At 43.1% G+C, this 16,407-nt stretch overlaps 1 protein-coding gene across 1 annotated transcript in view; it reads right to left on the bottom strand.

The window, feature by feature from the left end:
- LOC146318500 (kin of IRRE-like protein 3) overlaps positions 1–16,407 on the bottom strand; it is a 462,133-nt gene that overhangs the window by 77,569 nt on the left and 368,157 nt on the right. Inside the window, exon 6 of the mRNA XM_084730401.1 lies at positions 12,276–12,381. Coding sequence (XP_084586527.1) covers positions 12,276–12,381 — 106 coding nt within the window. The remainder of the gene's footprint in view (positions 1–12,275; positions 12,382–16,407) is intronic.

The raw sequence follows: 16,407 nt of genomic DNA on the forward strand, positions 1-16,407 counted from the left end.
GGAGAGTGGAAATTTACCAAGGAAGAGTGAGAGGAGGGAAACTGGGCCTGCAGAACTGTGACAATCATGGAGAAAGACGACAGAATGAGTGAGGATGTTTGCCTGGACAGAGACTTCATAAACCTACATGTGCAGATATATGACCAGTACACCTGACATTATAATTGGAAATGTAGTCAAACAGGATAATGTCAATATAATTATGAAGTGTAATTTCTTTTTCAAACTCAAAATGTCTTCAAACTAACAAAACATACAATCATGTGAAAACGTGTGGTTTGGCTACCAGCAGACTGACTGCACATGACTTTAGGACAGGTCTGGACATAATAAATTGTGTTTGTATCTGAAATAAATTTCTAAATACGAGAAAATTGGTGAATGCCAGAAGTTCTCTTAAATGACTTATACACACCACTTAAGAACAAATCTGTTCATGAGTGGGTTTTGTGTTACATCCCTGAACAGGGGAAGAGATAACTTGGATTAAAAACAGTAGCGACTGTTCAGCTCTCAAGTCTGCGTATTTAATGATTTGTACACAGCCTGAGAGCACCCCCTAGTGACTACATGCTACTTGCAGCTGTTTCCAGTGGAGAGGACTGTGTAGCTGTAACATGATGAAGTTACTGAGACAGACAGCTCCTCCTCAGACAGACAGCTCCTCCTCTTCATGCCTAACTGTGCAGCCCTGCTGACACAGGAGCCTGTGTGCTCCTGACCCACCAATTGTGTTTTAACAATTTTTTGATTTTTAAGTCTTGAAAGCTTTAATTTTTTTTTTGCATGAAATACTTTTAATCAGCCAACAAAAAGAAGAATTATACAAAAACATATGGATGATTTTGTCCAAACTTTGATACTCTGAGGATTGTTTGGCATTGGCCTGCTCTCTCCTGTGAGCCAGCTTGAGCTGTTCAGCTGCTTAGGCAGCCTGGCCTAGCATGGCCTAGCACCCATTCACCATTAGGCCTTGCCATCACCACCAGGCATTGCTGCAGCCATCACCACCAGGCCCTGCTGCAGCCATCACCACCAGGCCCTGCTGCAGCCATCACCACCAGGCCCTGCTGCAGCCATCACCACCAGGCCCTGCTGTTCTTGACACCAAGCTCCACTTTGGTCCCTGTGGCTACTAGCTTTGGCCACAGCTGCCTGAATTTCCATTTCAGCGGTAGCCACCTCAAAGATGGGTCCAAAAAAAGTGCAGGCTGACTTGAGAGATGAGAAATCAGATGAAGATGTTGTCTTGCTTGCTCAGGTAAAAGAGATGCTCCAACAGCAGAAAGTCATGTATTCAGCGCTTCTACAGCAGCAACAGGAGAATTTTAAAAGTTCTGTAAAAATAATTTTAGACTTAATTTTAAACTCTAGACTGGACACAATCACATGGGAAGTGCAAGAAATTAAAACGAGCATTCAGTTCACACAAAAGGAAGTGGACGATATCAAGACACATAACATTAAACAGACAGAACATTGTAACTCCATGCAAGCTGACATTATGAAGATTTGTGACAGCCTGCTAGCTGTTTCAAATAAAATGGAGTACCTAGAAGGTCACTCTCGTAGGAGCAATCTGGTATTTGATGGTATTCCAGAGCAGCCTGGGGAGACCTGAGTTGATACAGAGGGAATGATTAAAAATGTCCTCGTGGATATTCTTCTAAAGAAGGAGACAGAAATTGAAAGAGCGCACCGCACTGGGAAACCAGTAGCTGGTAGCAACAGACCCAGATCCATTGTGGTAAAATTTCTGAGATATAAGGATAAAGCTGATGTTTTGGGAAGAGCCAAAAACTTGAAAGGATCTAGGATCTACATTAATGAAGACTTCACTGAAGCAGTCAGTCTGAAAAGAAAGGAACTGCTCCCCAAAATGAGAGAAGCACGTGATAGAGGCGAAATTGCCTATCTGAGACATGACAAACTAATAATGCGGCCACTTAACAGTACCCCAAAGCCACCTCAAAACATCAACATCTAATAGGTATACCTGCTAATGTGCATTCTTTCTGTTTCACATACACATGTCAATTAACAATCTACCTAAGGGTTTGATTTGTAGTCTCAGGAATAAAATTCATGAACTCTCTGTATTTCCGCAACTAAACAAAGTTGACATTCTTGCTGTGTCAGAAACACATCTAGACAGTGGTTTTCAAGACTCAGAGTTGATCATTAATGGTTATTCCATATACAGAAAGGATAGAAATAAATTTGGAGGTGGAGTAGCAATTTACACTTGATGTCATTTTCCTTGTAAAGTCAGGTATGATCTTATTAAGGATAACATTGAAGCTATATGGATTCAAATTCATCTGCCACATTTAAAACCTCTTCTAGTTGGCTGTTGTTATACAGGGTGTCCGCGGGGTCTTAAAAAGTATTAAAAGTTGATAAATCAATTGTGGGAAAATTAAGGCCCTTAAAAAGTATTAAAAAGTCTTAATCGCAATTTTATGAGGTATTACATTTTATTGGTATTCAAGCTTTGACTCCAAAAAGTATCCATGAATATTTATTTTCCTCCTCGCGACTATTACAAACAATTATGTGTAGGTGGCGTACTCGGAGCTAGATCGCCTCGGGGCCATGCGTGTACGGGCGAGACGTCACGCGACTGTGAATGTTCTGGCGCCCAAACAGAGGAGAAGAAAACAAAAATGGGGAAGTGCAAGTTCTCGGACTCCTGGCTCGAGATGCCCGAATTCAAAGACTGGATAAAGCCGGTCGAAAATAACAACCGGGAAGCCTATTGCAAGAAAACAACAAGCGTTGCATCGATGGGCATAAATGCAGTTAAGTCTCATATGCAAGGTACTAGCCACAAGACTGCGGTTGGCCGCATAGCATCTTTCTGTGCTCCACCAGCAACACGACCACCTGGTACCGTGACAGCTGAGCTAGAGAAAACAGCTACGACCGCGATCTCTGCTTCATCGTCTGCTGACATAAGGGTGGCTATGGGCGGCACGCCAACGCTCCGTGCGGAGCTTATTTGGTGTCTCAACACAGCAGTGAATCACCACTCATTGAACTCAAACGAAGGCATTTCTGATATTTTTAAATCGATGTATCCGGATTCGGACATTGCTAAGACATTCACCTGTGGCAAGGACAAAACTGGATACGTCATGAGATTCGGGTTAGCACCGTACTTTAAGCAGTCCAACACTTTGCGCCGAAGGCACAAAGAAAAGCTCAGAGATAGGGTTGCCACCTTTCAGAAATGAAAATGAGGGACGCCCACCACAGCTCCTCAGGCCCATGACCACCACGGGCCAGACTCCCTGGGGTGGGGCGCCCGCAGCAGTGGTATGTTTTATTTTGTGCCAGTGTTTTTAGTAAAGGGGTGATGGTGGAGTATCGGGTGTAGTGGACATTTTTAAAAGGCGCGGGTGTTGTGAGCAGCACTGGTGTGTGGTGTCTGCCTCTAGGCAACCGTGACAGCAACACACGCAGGCAGCCAATCACAGACACACAGAGGACTGGAGTGGGGGGTCCTGCGTAGATCCCGCCACGACAATTTTGCTGGCCTTAGTATTTCCAGTGTTTTATTTTGTTCATTAATGTTAGATTTAGTGTTGATGTGTGTGTGACAGATGTGTATTGGACATTTATGAAAATACGGAACAAATCGCGTCCCGCATTGGTTCAATACGGGACACAACATTTAATTGTCAATTAAAGGACGATTCCGTATTTTACGGGACGGGTGGCAACCTCACTCAGAGAGCTGATGGAAAGCAAGTCACACAATCTCAGGCACATGTCCTAAATTTTGATTATGATGTAATAATTTCTTGTTGTTTTCCGCAAGTTGGCCTTGAATAACTGTTGTTACTTGTTGTGACCTGAGGGGAATGTCAATAAACCTGCCTTTAGTTTAATTTATTCTTTCGAGCCTTATTCCTTCTCAGCTTACCTTATTTCTGTTAAATTGCAAACTACAACTTAAAGTTGCGATGAGGTCTTAAAATTTTTTTGAAAGGTTTTTTAAAAAGTCTTAACCTGTTATAGAGCTCCTAACTCTGTGGAATACCTCAATACTTTGTGTGAAATGATGGACCATATTACAGAAGAAAATAGAGAAATCAGATCATATTTACAGTAACAACTCTGAGCTGTGCTCCAGACCTGTTACAGTGCCAGTAGGTTTCAGCGACCATAACTTTGTTGCATTCTCCAGGAAAACCAAATTGCCTAAGGCAGGTGCTAAAGTTGTTCTTACTAGAAATTTTAAACATTTTAATAAAAACGCCTTTCTTGCTGACCTTGAAAATACATCGTTGACTGACGTATGCACTATTGATGATGCAGAGCTTTCTCTGGATACATGCATGAATTATTTTATGGTGATTGCTAACAAACATGCTCCAGTGGTGAAATTTACAACAAAAACGATGACTGGAGGCACTACTGCAAGTTGAGAAATAACGTCACTAAGATAAATAGAGTTAGTAAAAGAGCTTATTATCAGAGGAGACTTGCTGATAGTGGTCAACATAGTAAGAAATTATGGAATGTTCTGAATGAAATCATGGGTAGGAAAAAGTCTGTTAGTTATTTTATTGAATCTGAAGGTGTTTATTTAACAAAACCTTTGCATATTGCAAATTATTGTAATGACTATTTCATTAACAAGTTGTCTAGAATCAGAGATAAAATGGGTTCTATGGTAGTCTCTGTTTCTGAGGAGCTCATTAGAAAACATATCATGATTGTTAAAAACTGCACTTTTGAATTCCAGCAGGTTGATGTTGTTACTGTTGACAAAATGTTAAAATCCTTACCGGGAAATAAATCAGCTGGCACTGACTTTTTGGATAGTAAATTGCTGAAGATCTCTGCTTCGCACATTTCTTCAGCAATTTGTCATATCTTCAATAGATGCTTAATCAGTGGCACATGTCCCAAATTGTGGAAAATGGGCAAAATAATTCCCCTGATCAAAGACACTAAATGTACATTTAGTGGTCCCAATAGTAGGCCTATTACCATCTTGCCTGTTCTAAGAAAACTGTTGGAAAACATAGTTTATGAGCAGATCCAGAGTTACTGTTTTGACAATAATTTAATTTCAAATCACCAACATGCATACAGGGTCGGTTATTCTACCTGCACAGCACTGACACAAATGAATGACAATTGGCTAACAGCCATGGATAATTCAAGGCTTGTTGGCGCAGTATTAATTGATTTTAGTGCTGCTTTTGATCTGGTGGATCATGATCTATTAATGAAGAAGCTTGACTACTATGGTTTTAAAGCATCCAGTCTTATGTGGGTTAGTAGTTACTTGTTTAACCGAACACAAAAAGTATTTTTTAATGGCACTTTCTCAGACAGTAGACAGCTTGAATGTGGACTTCCACAAGGTAGTTGCCTTGGGCCACTCCTCTTCTCGATATTCACCAATGATCTCCCATTTGTTTTAAATAAGTGTGATTTGACTATGTATGCAGATGATTGCACCATGTACTATGCTTCACCTTCTTGTGATGAATTGAATAATACCCTATCATCAGAACTCAATGTCATCTTCAATTGGATAGAAACGAACACACTCAAATTAAATATATCAAAGACGGTCTCTATAATATTTGGATCTAATTATTATATGGCAAGAATCCAATTCTGGACTTACAAATAGATGGTCAACTGATTCAACATGTAAGAAAAGCAAAGCTACTGGGACTCTGGCTTGATAACACTTTGTCTTGGTCTGAACATATAAATAAGATTGTTCTGAAGATGGGAAGTGCAGTTTCTATCGTCAGGAAATGTGCACCTTTTATTCCTTCATCACTGCTCTGTCAAACAGTTTGTTCTCTGGTTTTGTGTCATCTGGATTATTGCTCAGTTATCTGGTCATCCGCGTCTAAACAATTAATAAGAAAATTACAAGTGGCACAAAACAAGGCTGCTAGACTTATTCTCCATTGACAAGTACAATTGATATGCATTGCACTTTGGGTTGGCTCTATGTTGAGAAAAATATTTTAATGAATTTATTGGTCAATTTTTATAGTGTTGTGAAAAAACGATCTGCACATTTTCTTGCCATGTCCTAAATCCAATTTTTTGAAGAAATCAGTCTTGTATAGAGCCACAAGTTTATGGAATCTACTCCCAAGATATATTCACGAAGCCAGGGACAGGAATTGTTTCAAGAGAAAACTGAGACCACACTTGATGATAATTTGAGTTAATTCATTTGTTGTAACTCTGTCATTTATTTTCTCTGCTTTCATCTTTTCTTGTTTTAACATACTCTATTTTTCAATTTTGTATTTCTTGTTTGTATACTTTTTGTATTATGTTGTGAGGGTGGACCCCACTGGACTAGCTGTTCGCCCAGGTGTCAGCTAATGGGGATCCACAAACAAATAAACAAATAAACATGCCGGATTCTGCGTTACTTGTAACTTACCCTTTCAGTTCCCTTCAAAATAAAACACCAAAACAGCAGCAATACGAACATTCACCACTACAACAAATCAAACATTCAAAAGTGCACTAGTCCATACTGTACTTTAAGTACCCACCACACACGCCCCTTCAAAAACAGATGTCGTCCCGACATCTTGCACTGAAAATATGGCTTATTATGTCTACCTGTAGCAACATAAGCACTCAACTCTGACCAAGAATTTTAACGTTTGTGAACACTTTTAACAATCGCAAACCATACTATTTTAACACTTGCTTATCATTCATAAACATTTATCTGACAGTCTGACATTAATACTCTGGTCAACAACAGTCAACGTGTGTGACACACATTTTTTTTTTCTTTTAAGGACCAATGAATTTCTATGTTAACATCCATCCTTTCCACACAGTACATTACAATATGCTGTAGCCTATACTGTGTCCTAAACTGTTCAAACTTTTTTTCGTTTCTCATGCTAGGTACCTCAAACATTTCACCAATATCCATATGCATATTTTCAACTTTTGAAAACAATCGAAGTATGCATGAATATTCTTCATGTCCATCAAGTGCGTATATAAGTGTTATCTATTCTTCAACCAGTCCACAAAATAGCGAGGATGTGAATATGCTCTATTTTCAAAACAGTCTGTGAAATGTGTGAACGAGTATTTTCTGTTTCCTCAATACAGTCCATGAAATGTGTGAATGTATATTTATTGATCAGCGAACAGTCCATAAAATGTATGAAGGTATATTTGCTGTTCAGGAAACAGTCCATGAAATGTATGAATATGTATTTGCTGTTCAGGAAACAGTCCATGAAACCTATGAATGTGTGGTTGTTGTTCAGTATGCATGTAAGGGCACTGGTTGGTGGTGGAGGAACAGTGTAGTATCCCTCCATTGAGTCTCTGCTGTTCTCTGTTCATATGGCAAAGGCTGGTACCAGAATGTCTGAGGGGCAGATGATCCGATGCTGTTACAAACTGGTTTACCCAGTTCGTCGTAGGTGAAGACTCTCGGTGCTCATCTCTCCCTCCTTGGCCTCCCTGGAGTCTGCACAGCATCGTTGTTATTTCCACTTATACCAGGTGATGAGGGCGTCATTATGCTGTCCTCCAAAGCAACCTCATCTGGAAAGTTGGTCTCCACTTGATTTGGCATGCTTCCTTGATCCAGCACATATGATTCACTCTGACCCTCGTCCCTCTGTGGCCCTGGTTCCTCTCTGGACTCAGAATTTATTACAACATTGACATATTCCATTTCAGTTAGGTCTGTGTTTTCAGCCACCTGAGGCTGCATTGCTGGTAGAGGTTGCACTGGCAGGTAACAGTACCCGTCTCCTTCATCATCACTGCTGCTCTCAGGTTGTGCTGCACTGTTTTCATCTTTGTCTTTCCTGTTGTTCCTTTTTTTTTGACTGTTTGGCGACTCTGAGTGGAACCTCTAATGGTAAGTGGCTACATGGAAGCAAGAGGTTACGGTGCAAGATTCTGCTGTCTCTCCCCTTCCCTTGCCCAGGCACAACTTCAAGGTCCTTGTTAACCTGATGCACCACTTTGTAGATACAGTCTTCCCAGTGACTACGAAGCTTGCCTGTTCCGCCCCTGGGAGTCATGTTCTTAACAAGGACGTGGTCGCCACCTTCCAACACAGAGCTCCTGATTTTCTTGTCATATTACCGTTTACCCCTCTCCGCAGATCTCTTTGCATTCTCTCTGGTAATCTTGTATGTTTTCCTGCATTTTCCATCTTTTCATGTACTGCTGGTGGTCTGGGGTTCCAGTCTCTGGTGTCAGCCGGAACAGCAGGTCAACAGGAAGTCATGGGGCTCTCCCAAACAGGAGGTAGAAGGGAGAAAACCCTGTAACCTCACTTCTTGTACAGTTGTATGCATAGGTAAGCTTGTTTAATGACTCTTTCCAGTTGGATTTCTCCCTCTCTGTGAGTGTTTTCAACATTTGCAGGAGCGTTCTGTTGAAGCGCTCAACTTGACCATGACCTTCTGGGTGTTATGGTGTCGTTCTTGAGCCTGCAATCCCACAGTTCTTTGCCAACTGAGAAAACAGCTGGTTTTCAAATTCGCCCCCTTGGTCATGATGTATTCTCAAGGGAAATCCAAACTTCAAGGTGTAGTCATTAAAGATCTTGTCAGCCACTGTCTTGCCTGATTTTGATGTTGTGGCATAGGCTTGCGCAAATCGTGTGGTCGATTATGACTAATATGTAGCATCTGGAGGGTACATGGAGGAAATCAACAGACACCAGCTCAAAAGGTTGAATAGTGACAATGCTGGTGAGTGGTGCTCTGGTTTCTCTGCTGGGTTTCTTACTCTTTAGGCAGGAGCAGCTCGAGGAAACATACTGCTCAATCTCCCTCTGCATATGCGGCCAGAAGAATCGATCTCTCACCAGTGAGGCTGTTCTTTCCACTCCACACTTGATGTCCCATATCGTTGTGTAATGCTTTTAGTACTGTGCTCTTATATTTTTCAGGGAGGACAAGTTGTGTTCTTACCACTGTTTTGTGATGCATAATTCTATCCTCGTCCAATGTCAATCTCTCCCACTCACGTAACAGCCGTTTAACACTTAATCACAGGACCCATACACAGATCCTCTCTTTGGGCCCAACAGATCTCTTTAGGAGGGATGGGCTGATGCTCTGATTCAGTTGTCACGGCAAACTGGGCTGACAGGGCCATAGACCAGGTGATATTGGACTCCTGTGTCTCAACAGACTGTACTGTGGCTTGCACTGATCGGGATGATAGCTCTTCTGTACACTCCTCCATCATAGTCTCAATATCAACAGGCATTCTGGAAAGGCTGTCGGCATCAGTGTTCTCTCTGCCTGGACGATACTTGATAGTGATGTGAAAATCTGCCAGCTTGGCTACCCACCGACATCCAGTAGCATTGAGTTTGGCTGTTGACAACACATAAGTCAGTGGATTGTTGTCTGTGTACACAGTGCAAGAGGAGCCAATCAGGTAGTCTCTAAATTTTTCACAGGCAGCCCACTTTAGAGCCAGGAACTCCAGTTCCAGCACTCCAGCTCAGTGTCTTTTAATGAACACAACCTTTAACACAAACTAAATACATATCACCATAGCCTTGCAAAGAAAGAGACAGAAAACACATTTGTGTATCTTGAAGACTGTGGACACCCCCAGAGGCCAAGTTATTGTTGGAATGTGGACAAGACTTCTCTAGTAGATTGTAGTTATACCAAACTGTAGAACTGTCACAGTGTGAGTTTGACATGATACCCCATATACTTCTGAACAGTGGACCAAGCTGCATAAGATTACCTATGATTGGGCCAAACATTCTATGTGCTCATCTAAATTTCACTCAACAGAACAGAACGTCTATCTGATGCCAAAGTAGCTGCTTCCTTGTCATACCAAATTGTCAGTAGCTTCGTCTTTGACTATACCAATGTAATTCAAAATCAGGTACCACCAGACCTCCAGAAGATTTAGAGTGATTCAAATGCAAGTTAAGTTGACTGACTCAACTAATAAGCTGTTTGAAGACTTAAATCAGTTGATTAAATGAGTTGAGCCTGGCATGCGCAAGCTTGGTAGGAATGAAAAACCATGGCCACATGGCCCTTTGTGGAATAGTTTGGACATGCCTGATTTTGACAGAATATTACTTGTTTGTACTACTGCACAATGATTAGTTTAAAGTGTTTTAACCATTAATATATGAAATTTCTATCACATACAGATTCCTCCAAAACCACCCAAAGGTATTTCCAATCCACCCTAGAAATCACAATAGAAATTACATAGAAAGTGTTACCGAGATAATTATACCAAACAGGGGATTTCAGTGCCAAAACAGTCAAACTGTTTTTTGTTCATAAAGAGACAGAGCAACTTTGCATCCTTGTGTTCACATCAAATGGATGACAGGCAAAGCTTAACCAGCACAATCAAGTCTCTCATTAGACATTGAAAAAGTGACAAATGAAGAAACCAGAGATGACAACTTTGCTTCAAAATAAAAAGCCCTCAATGGCAGCCATGGCAGCAGAAGCAGTTGACAGCAGTGTCATAGCTCCCCATAGAGGCACTTGATTTGTGAAAAAAGTCATTTCCTTTTATGATTCTCTTCTGTCCTTCCTTTCTGTCTCCCATCCTTTACAATTCAATTCAAGTCATCTCTGGCTCCTTCTTCCCTTTCCCTCACCCTCCTTTACATTCATCCTCTGTTCTACTTTCTCCTCCTCCATCCAGTACTTCATTTCTTTTCACCTCCTTGCAGTGTTTTGAAAAACAAACAGGCAATAATGAGACTGCCTCCAGATTCATCCCATGAGCCTGCCAACCAGCCAGAGGTGTGGATGTCTGTGTTGGGTTATTGAGATAAACTGTTATGGTTACCCCTCCCTCTTGTCTTGTATCTATCTGTCTGCTGACAGGATACTGCTCTTGGCCTACTGTTGTTTCATCCCACACACCCAAGTCTGGGCAAATAAACATGCACAGATAGCACAGAAATGGCAATAATGCATGACCCACAAATGTATACACACAGAGGCTGGCAGACACACAAAGATACCACAGGATACGTATCATCAAGGTGAATGATCTAATATCCAACATTGTGTAGATTAAAATACACCACCCTTTTTCAAAGTCACGAAGCTGCAAATTTGAGATTAAAAATACCTTTGCCTGAATCCTGTCTGAGTGCACAACGCATGAACAACAATTAATAGATAGCCTGATAAAGAGCAGTAGACTGATGAGTCACTGTCAGCCTCCAATCATTTCTTTCCCTCTGGATTGACCTCTTTCAGTCAATCTGGGATTTGAGAATAGAAGAAGTGGAGGCAGGAAAGAGAGATGAAGAACATGTGCAGCTTATGTGATAAAGAGGAGCCACAACTGAACTTACTTCCACTTCAAACATATATATAACCAACCAACTCCAGAAAGTTTTCCCAGTGTTTTAGGGCGGGGGCAGCACACCTGCTGAACACCTGTTAATTTTCGCAGTAACTAATTACTTTTATAATGCAGTAATTCAGTTACTTTTTGAGAGAAGTAACTAGTAACTAACTAGTTACTAATTTTCAGTAACTTGCCCAACACTGATCATCTCTAACCCAAAGCAAACACAGAAACTCTTCAGACATGAACATTTTTGGTTTTGGGTAAGCTGTGGTGGCCGGGACATTGTCATGTTTTGGTATGAAGTTAATGTTGCAAAAACTAATCATGGTCATATATAGGCTGTCTGTCAGGTGTGGTGCACTGGGATACATATAGGAGCTAGTAAAGGCACAGCTTCCCAGATGAACAACATTCTGTCAATACTATTTGTGTCAGTGAGGGTAGACTTGAATATTAGAAATACAATACAGCAACACAAACAGCCTGAATTAACACCTCTCCAAAAACCTTTAGCTTTCTTGAAAGCAGGCTTTGTTGCATAGCTCTTGCATTAGACTGAATTAATTCATAAACTGGCAACTAAATGTATATTATTGTTGTAATTTGTGCTGTGGTTTGTTGTAATCTTTTTCATTTTGACTGTAGAAACAACAGGATTGAATAAAGTTATGTTGTAAGAGCTCCTGTACCCCACTAGCATAAAATAACATGACACCATGGTTTGGTTTTCCTTCTTTCCTCCCCAAACTATTTATTCATGTGATTATTGTTTGTGAGCTCCCAGCTTTAGGATAATTAGGATATTTAGGATATTTTCCCACTTTGATTTTATAAGAAAAGTCAGTAATTGTGAACCAATGAAACAAAGGCAGAGTGTGTCTGAGAAGAGAGACAGCAGAAGTGAATTTGACGCTCACCTGTAGTAGATAACAGGTGGGTTGGCTTTGGCAGCGCAGTGGAATCTGACCAGGTTTCCCTCCAGAACAGGCTGCGGCTCCACGGTCAGGTTGACAATGGGAAGGTCTGAGAGATGGGGGATATCATTAGAGGATGAAGGAAAAAAGCAGTAAATGGGACTTGGTCATGATTTTAAAGTTACCAGTGGCTGTGGTTATACACTGTTACATGTGCAGTAATGGAGTCAGCAGAAAGATATTTGATTCCCAGGTCGTCATATTATCTAGACTTTGAATTGCTGGCATGCAGGAGGTTGACGTTGGAGTCTCATCCCAAGTCCGTGAAATATTGATGTTTTGAGAATCAGACTCAATAATCGCATATCTTACCAACATGTGACTGGGCAAAGTCTCACAAATTAATAAAGCCTGAAAACAGAGCAAAGAGAAGAAGCAAAATTCTAGTGTTCTCTAATAGACAGTTCTCTACAGACTCCAGTCTAGACCAGTATTTGACCTGAATGAGTGTGACAAAGCAATGCAGGGTTAGATGAGCTCTGTCTCAGCTCGTGCTCTGAGGACATGCAAACACTATGGGGTATATGAAGGCATATGTGCATATGCAAGGTGGTTATGGACAATGAATGAATCAATGTATAAAATATGAAGGCATTCAAAATATGCTAATTATAGTTTCCTGTAATATGTATATTTGGTCTCACACCTATGTATTAAATTTATAGTTTGCCTTGTAAGGCCATTTGGACTGAAAGATACTAATTTACATTCATATCCCAATACAGACCCCACACCCCGCGAAATGTTCACAATACCTTGTACTACTAGTAAATTTCCTCAATTCCCAATACCTAATTCGATACCAGTAAAAGACAAAAATGAGAATAAAATTCAACCAGTTTTAGTTTAAATAATATAAATAATAGCCTATGAATATCAACATTCATTCATTCATTCATTGTCTGTAACTTATCCTAGAAGGGTCACGGGGGACTGGAGCCTGTCCCAGCTGAATAGCAACATATAAACTACAAATGTCATGTAATAAATAGCTGATTCAAGGTGATTCTCAGGCTGGACCATGGAATGATGAACTCACAGCTTTTAGCTCTCAGTTCAAACAGAAAAACATCTCACCAGTTTCTTCTGTCTTTAATCAAAGTCAACTCTGATGAAGACAGAATAAGCTGTTGAAATGTTTGTTTGTACACTAAAAACTGCAAGGTTATGATGGTAAGACAGCATTTCTCCTTGTATTGTCAAGATTGACAGGGATGACCAAAACTGTTTGTGCAAATTACAATTTATATTGCAGGTGTCATTACTGTCAGTGTTGTTCTTTTAGATTCATCTTTTGATTTAAAATTGTACAGTACAGGTGGTATGAAAATGAAAATGTATCAACACTGCAGAAAAGTACTTATTCTGTAAGTGTATATTTCTATGTATACTTACAGAATAAGTACTTTTCTGCAGTGTTGATACATTTTCATTTTCATACCACCTTACTTATTGGAACTGCAGATGGAGACAGATATTAAAGTGATAGTTTGGATTATTTGAAGTGGGGTTGCATGTGATACTTATTCTGTAAGTGTATATTTCTATGTATATAATTACAATACCCCTCCTTGAACCGCCACCTTATCGTGGTGGAGGGGTTTGAGAACCTAAATGATCTTAGGAGCTATGTTGTCGGGGGCTTTGCCCCAGGTAGGGTCTCCCAAGGCAAACAGGTTCTAGGTGATGGGTCAGACTAAGAGCGGTTCCAAAGCCCCCTATGGAAAGTTCGACACCAGGGTCAGTTACGTCGCCCGGATTGGCGTCACCGGGGCCCCACCCTGGAGCCAGGCCTGGGGTTGGGGCTCGCAGGTGAGCACCTGGTGGCCGGGCCCAGCCCGAAGGAGCGACGTGGGCCCGCCCTCCTGTAGGCCCATCACCCGTGGGAGGGTTCAGAAGGGGCCGATACATTGCGATTTGGGTGGCAGTCGTGGGTGGGGGCCCCGACGACCCAATCCCAGGACATGGAATCTCAGAGTGGGGACATGGAATGTCACCTCGCTGGAGGGGAAGGAGCCTGAGCTAGTGCGGGAGGTTGAGCGGTACCGGCTTGAGATAGTCGGGCTCACCTCCACGCACAGTCGGGGCTCTGGAACCCAACTCCTTGAGAGAGTCTGGACTCTTTTCTACTCTGGAGTTGCCCATGGTGAGAGGTGGCGGACTGGTGTGGGCTTGCTTATAGCCCCCCAGCTCACCCACCATGTGTTGGAGTTTTCCCCGGTGAACGAGAGGGTCGCCGCCCTGCGCCTTCGGGTCGGAGATAGGCGCCTCACTCTTGTTTCGGCCTATGGGCCGAACGGCAGTGCAGAGTACCCGCCCTTCTTGGAGACCTTGGGAGGGGTGCTTGAAAGTGCTCCAACTGGGGACTCCATCGTTCTGCTGGGGGACTTCAACGCTCACGTAGGTGGCGACAGTGTTACCTGGAGGGGCGTGATTGGGAGGAATGGCCCCCCCGATCTGAACCCGAATGGTGTTCTGTTATTGGACTTCTGTGCTAGTCACAGTTTGTCCATAACGAACACCATGTTCAAGCATAAGGGTGTCCATCGGTGCACGTGGCACAGGGACGCCCTAGGTCGGAGGTCAATGATCGACTTTGTGGTCGTGTCAACTGACCTCCGGCCGTGTGTCTTGGACACTCGGGTGAAGAGAGGTGCTGAGCTGTCGAATGATCACCACATGGTGGTGAGTTGGATCCGCTGGCAGGGGAGGAAGCTGGACAGACTTGGCAGGCCCAAACGTACTGTGAAGGTCTGTTGGGAACGTCTGGTGGAACCATCTGTCAGAGAGGTCTTCAACTCTCACCTCCGGGAGAGCTTTGACCAGATCCTGAGGGAGGCTGGAGACATCGAGTCCGAATGGACCATGTTCTCTGCCTCCATTGTTGACGCGGCCATTCGGAGCTGTGGCCATAAGGTCTCCGGTGCCTGTCGCGGCGGAAATCCCCGAACCCAGTAGTGGACACCGGAGGTAAGGGATGCCGTCAGGCTGAAGAAGGAGTCTCATTGAGCTTGGTTGGTTCGTGGGACTCCTGAGGCAGCCGACGGGTACCGGCAGGCCAAGCACGCTGCGGCCGGGGTGGTTGTGGAGGCAAAAACTCGGGCATGGAAAAAGTTCGGGGAGGCCATGGAGGAGGACTATCGGTCGGCCTCGAGGAGATTCTGCCAAACCATCCGGCGCCTCAGAAGGGAGAAGCAGTACCCTGCCAACACTGTTTACAGTGGTGGTGGGGAGCTGTTGACTTCGACTGGGGATATTGTTGGACGGTGGAAGGAATACTTCGAGGATCTCCTCAATCCCACTGACACACCTTCCGTAGAGGAAGCAGAGGCTGGGGACCCAGAGGTTGACTCATTCATCACCCAAGCTGAAGTCACTGAGGTAGTTCGGAAGCTCCTCAGTGGCAAGGCACCGGGGGTGGATGAGATCCGCCCTGAGTGCCTCAAGTTTTTGGATGTTGTAGGGCTGTCTTGGTTGACACGCCTCTGCAACGTCGCGTGGCAGTTGGGGACAGTGCCTCTGGACTGGCAGACGGGGGTGGTGGTCCCTCTATTTAAGAAGAGGAACCGGAGGGTGTGCTCCAACTATAGGGGAATCACACTCCTCAGCCTCCCTGGTAAAGTCTATTCCAGGGTACTGGAGAGGAGAATTCGGCCGATAGTCGAACCTCGGATCCAGGAGGAACACTGGACCAGCTCTATACCCTCCGCAGGGTGCTTGAGGGTTCATGGGAGTTTGCCCAACCAGTCCACATGTGTTTTGTGGACTTGGAGAAGGCATTTGACCGTGTCCCTCGTGGCATTCTGTGGGAGGTGCTTCGGGAGTATGGAGTTCGGGGCCCTCTGCTAAGGGCCATACGGTCTCTGTATGACCGGAGCAGGAGCTTGGTTCGCATTGCCGGCAGTAAGTCAGACCTGTTCCCAGTGCATGTTGGACTCAGGCAGGGCTGCCCTTTGTCACCGGTTCTGTTCATTATTTTTATGGACAGAATTTCTAGGCGCAGCCAGGGGCCAGAGGGAGTCCGGTTCGGGGACCACAGGATTTCATCTTTGCTTTTTGCAGATGATGTTGTCCA

The sequence above is a fragment of the Lutjanus erythropterus genome, chromosome 11, assembly GCF_056507025.1.
Source record: "Lutjanus erythropterus isolate fLutEry1 chromosome 11, fLutEry1.hap2, whole genome shotgun sequence".
NCBI lineage: Eukaryota > Metazoa > Chordata > Actinopteri > Lutjaniformes > Lutjanidae > Lutjanus > Lutjanus erythropterus.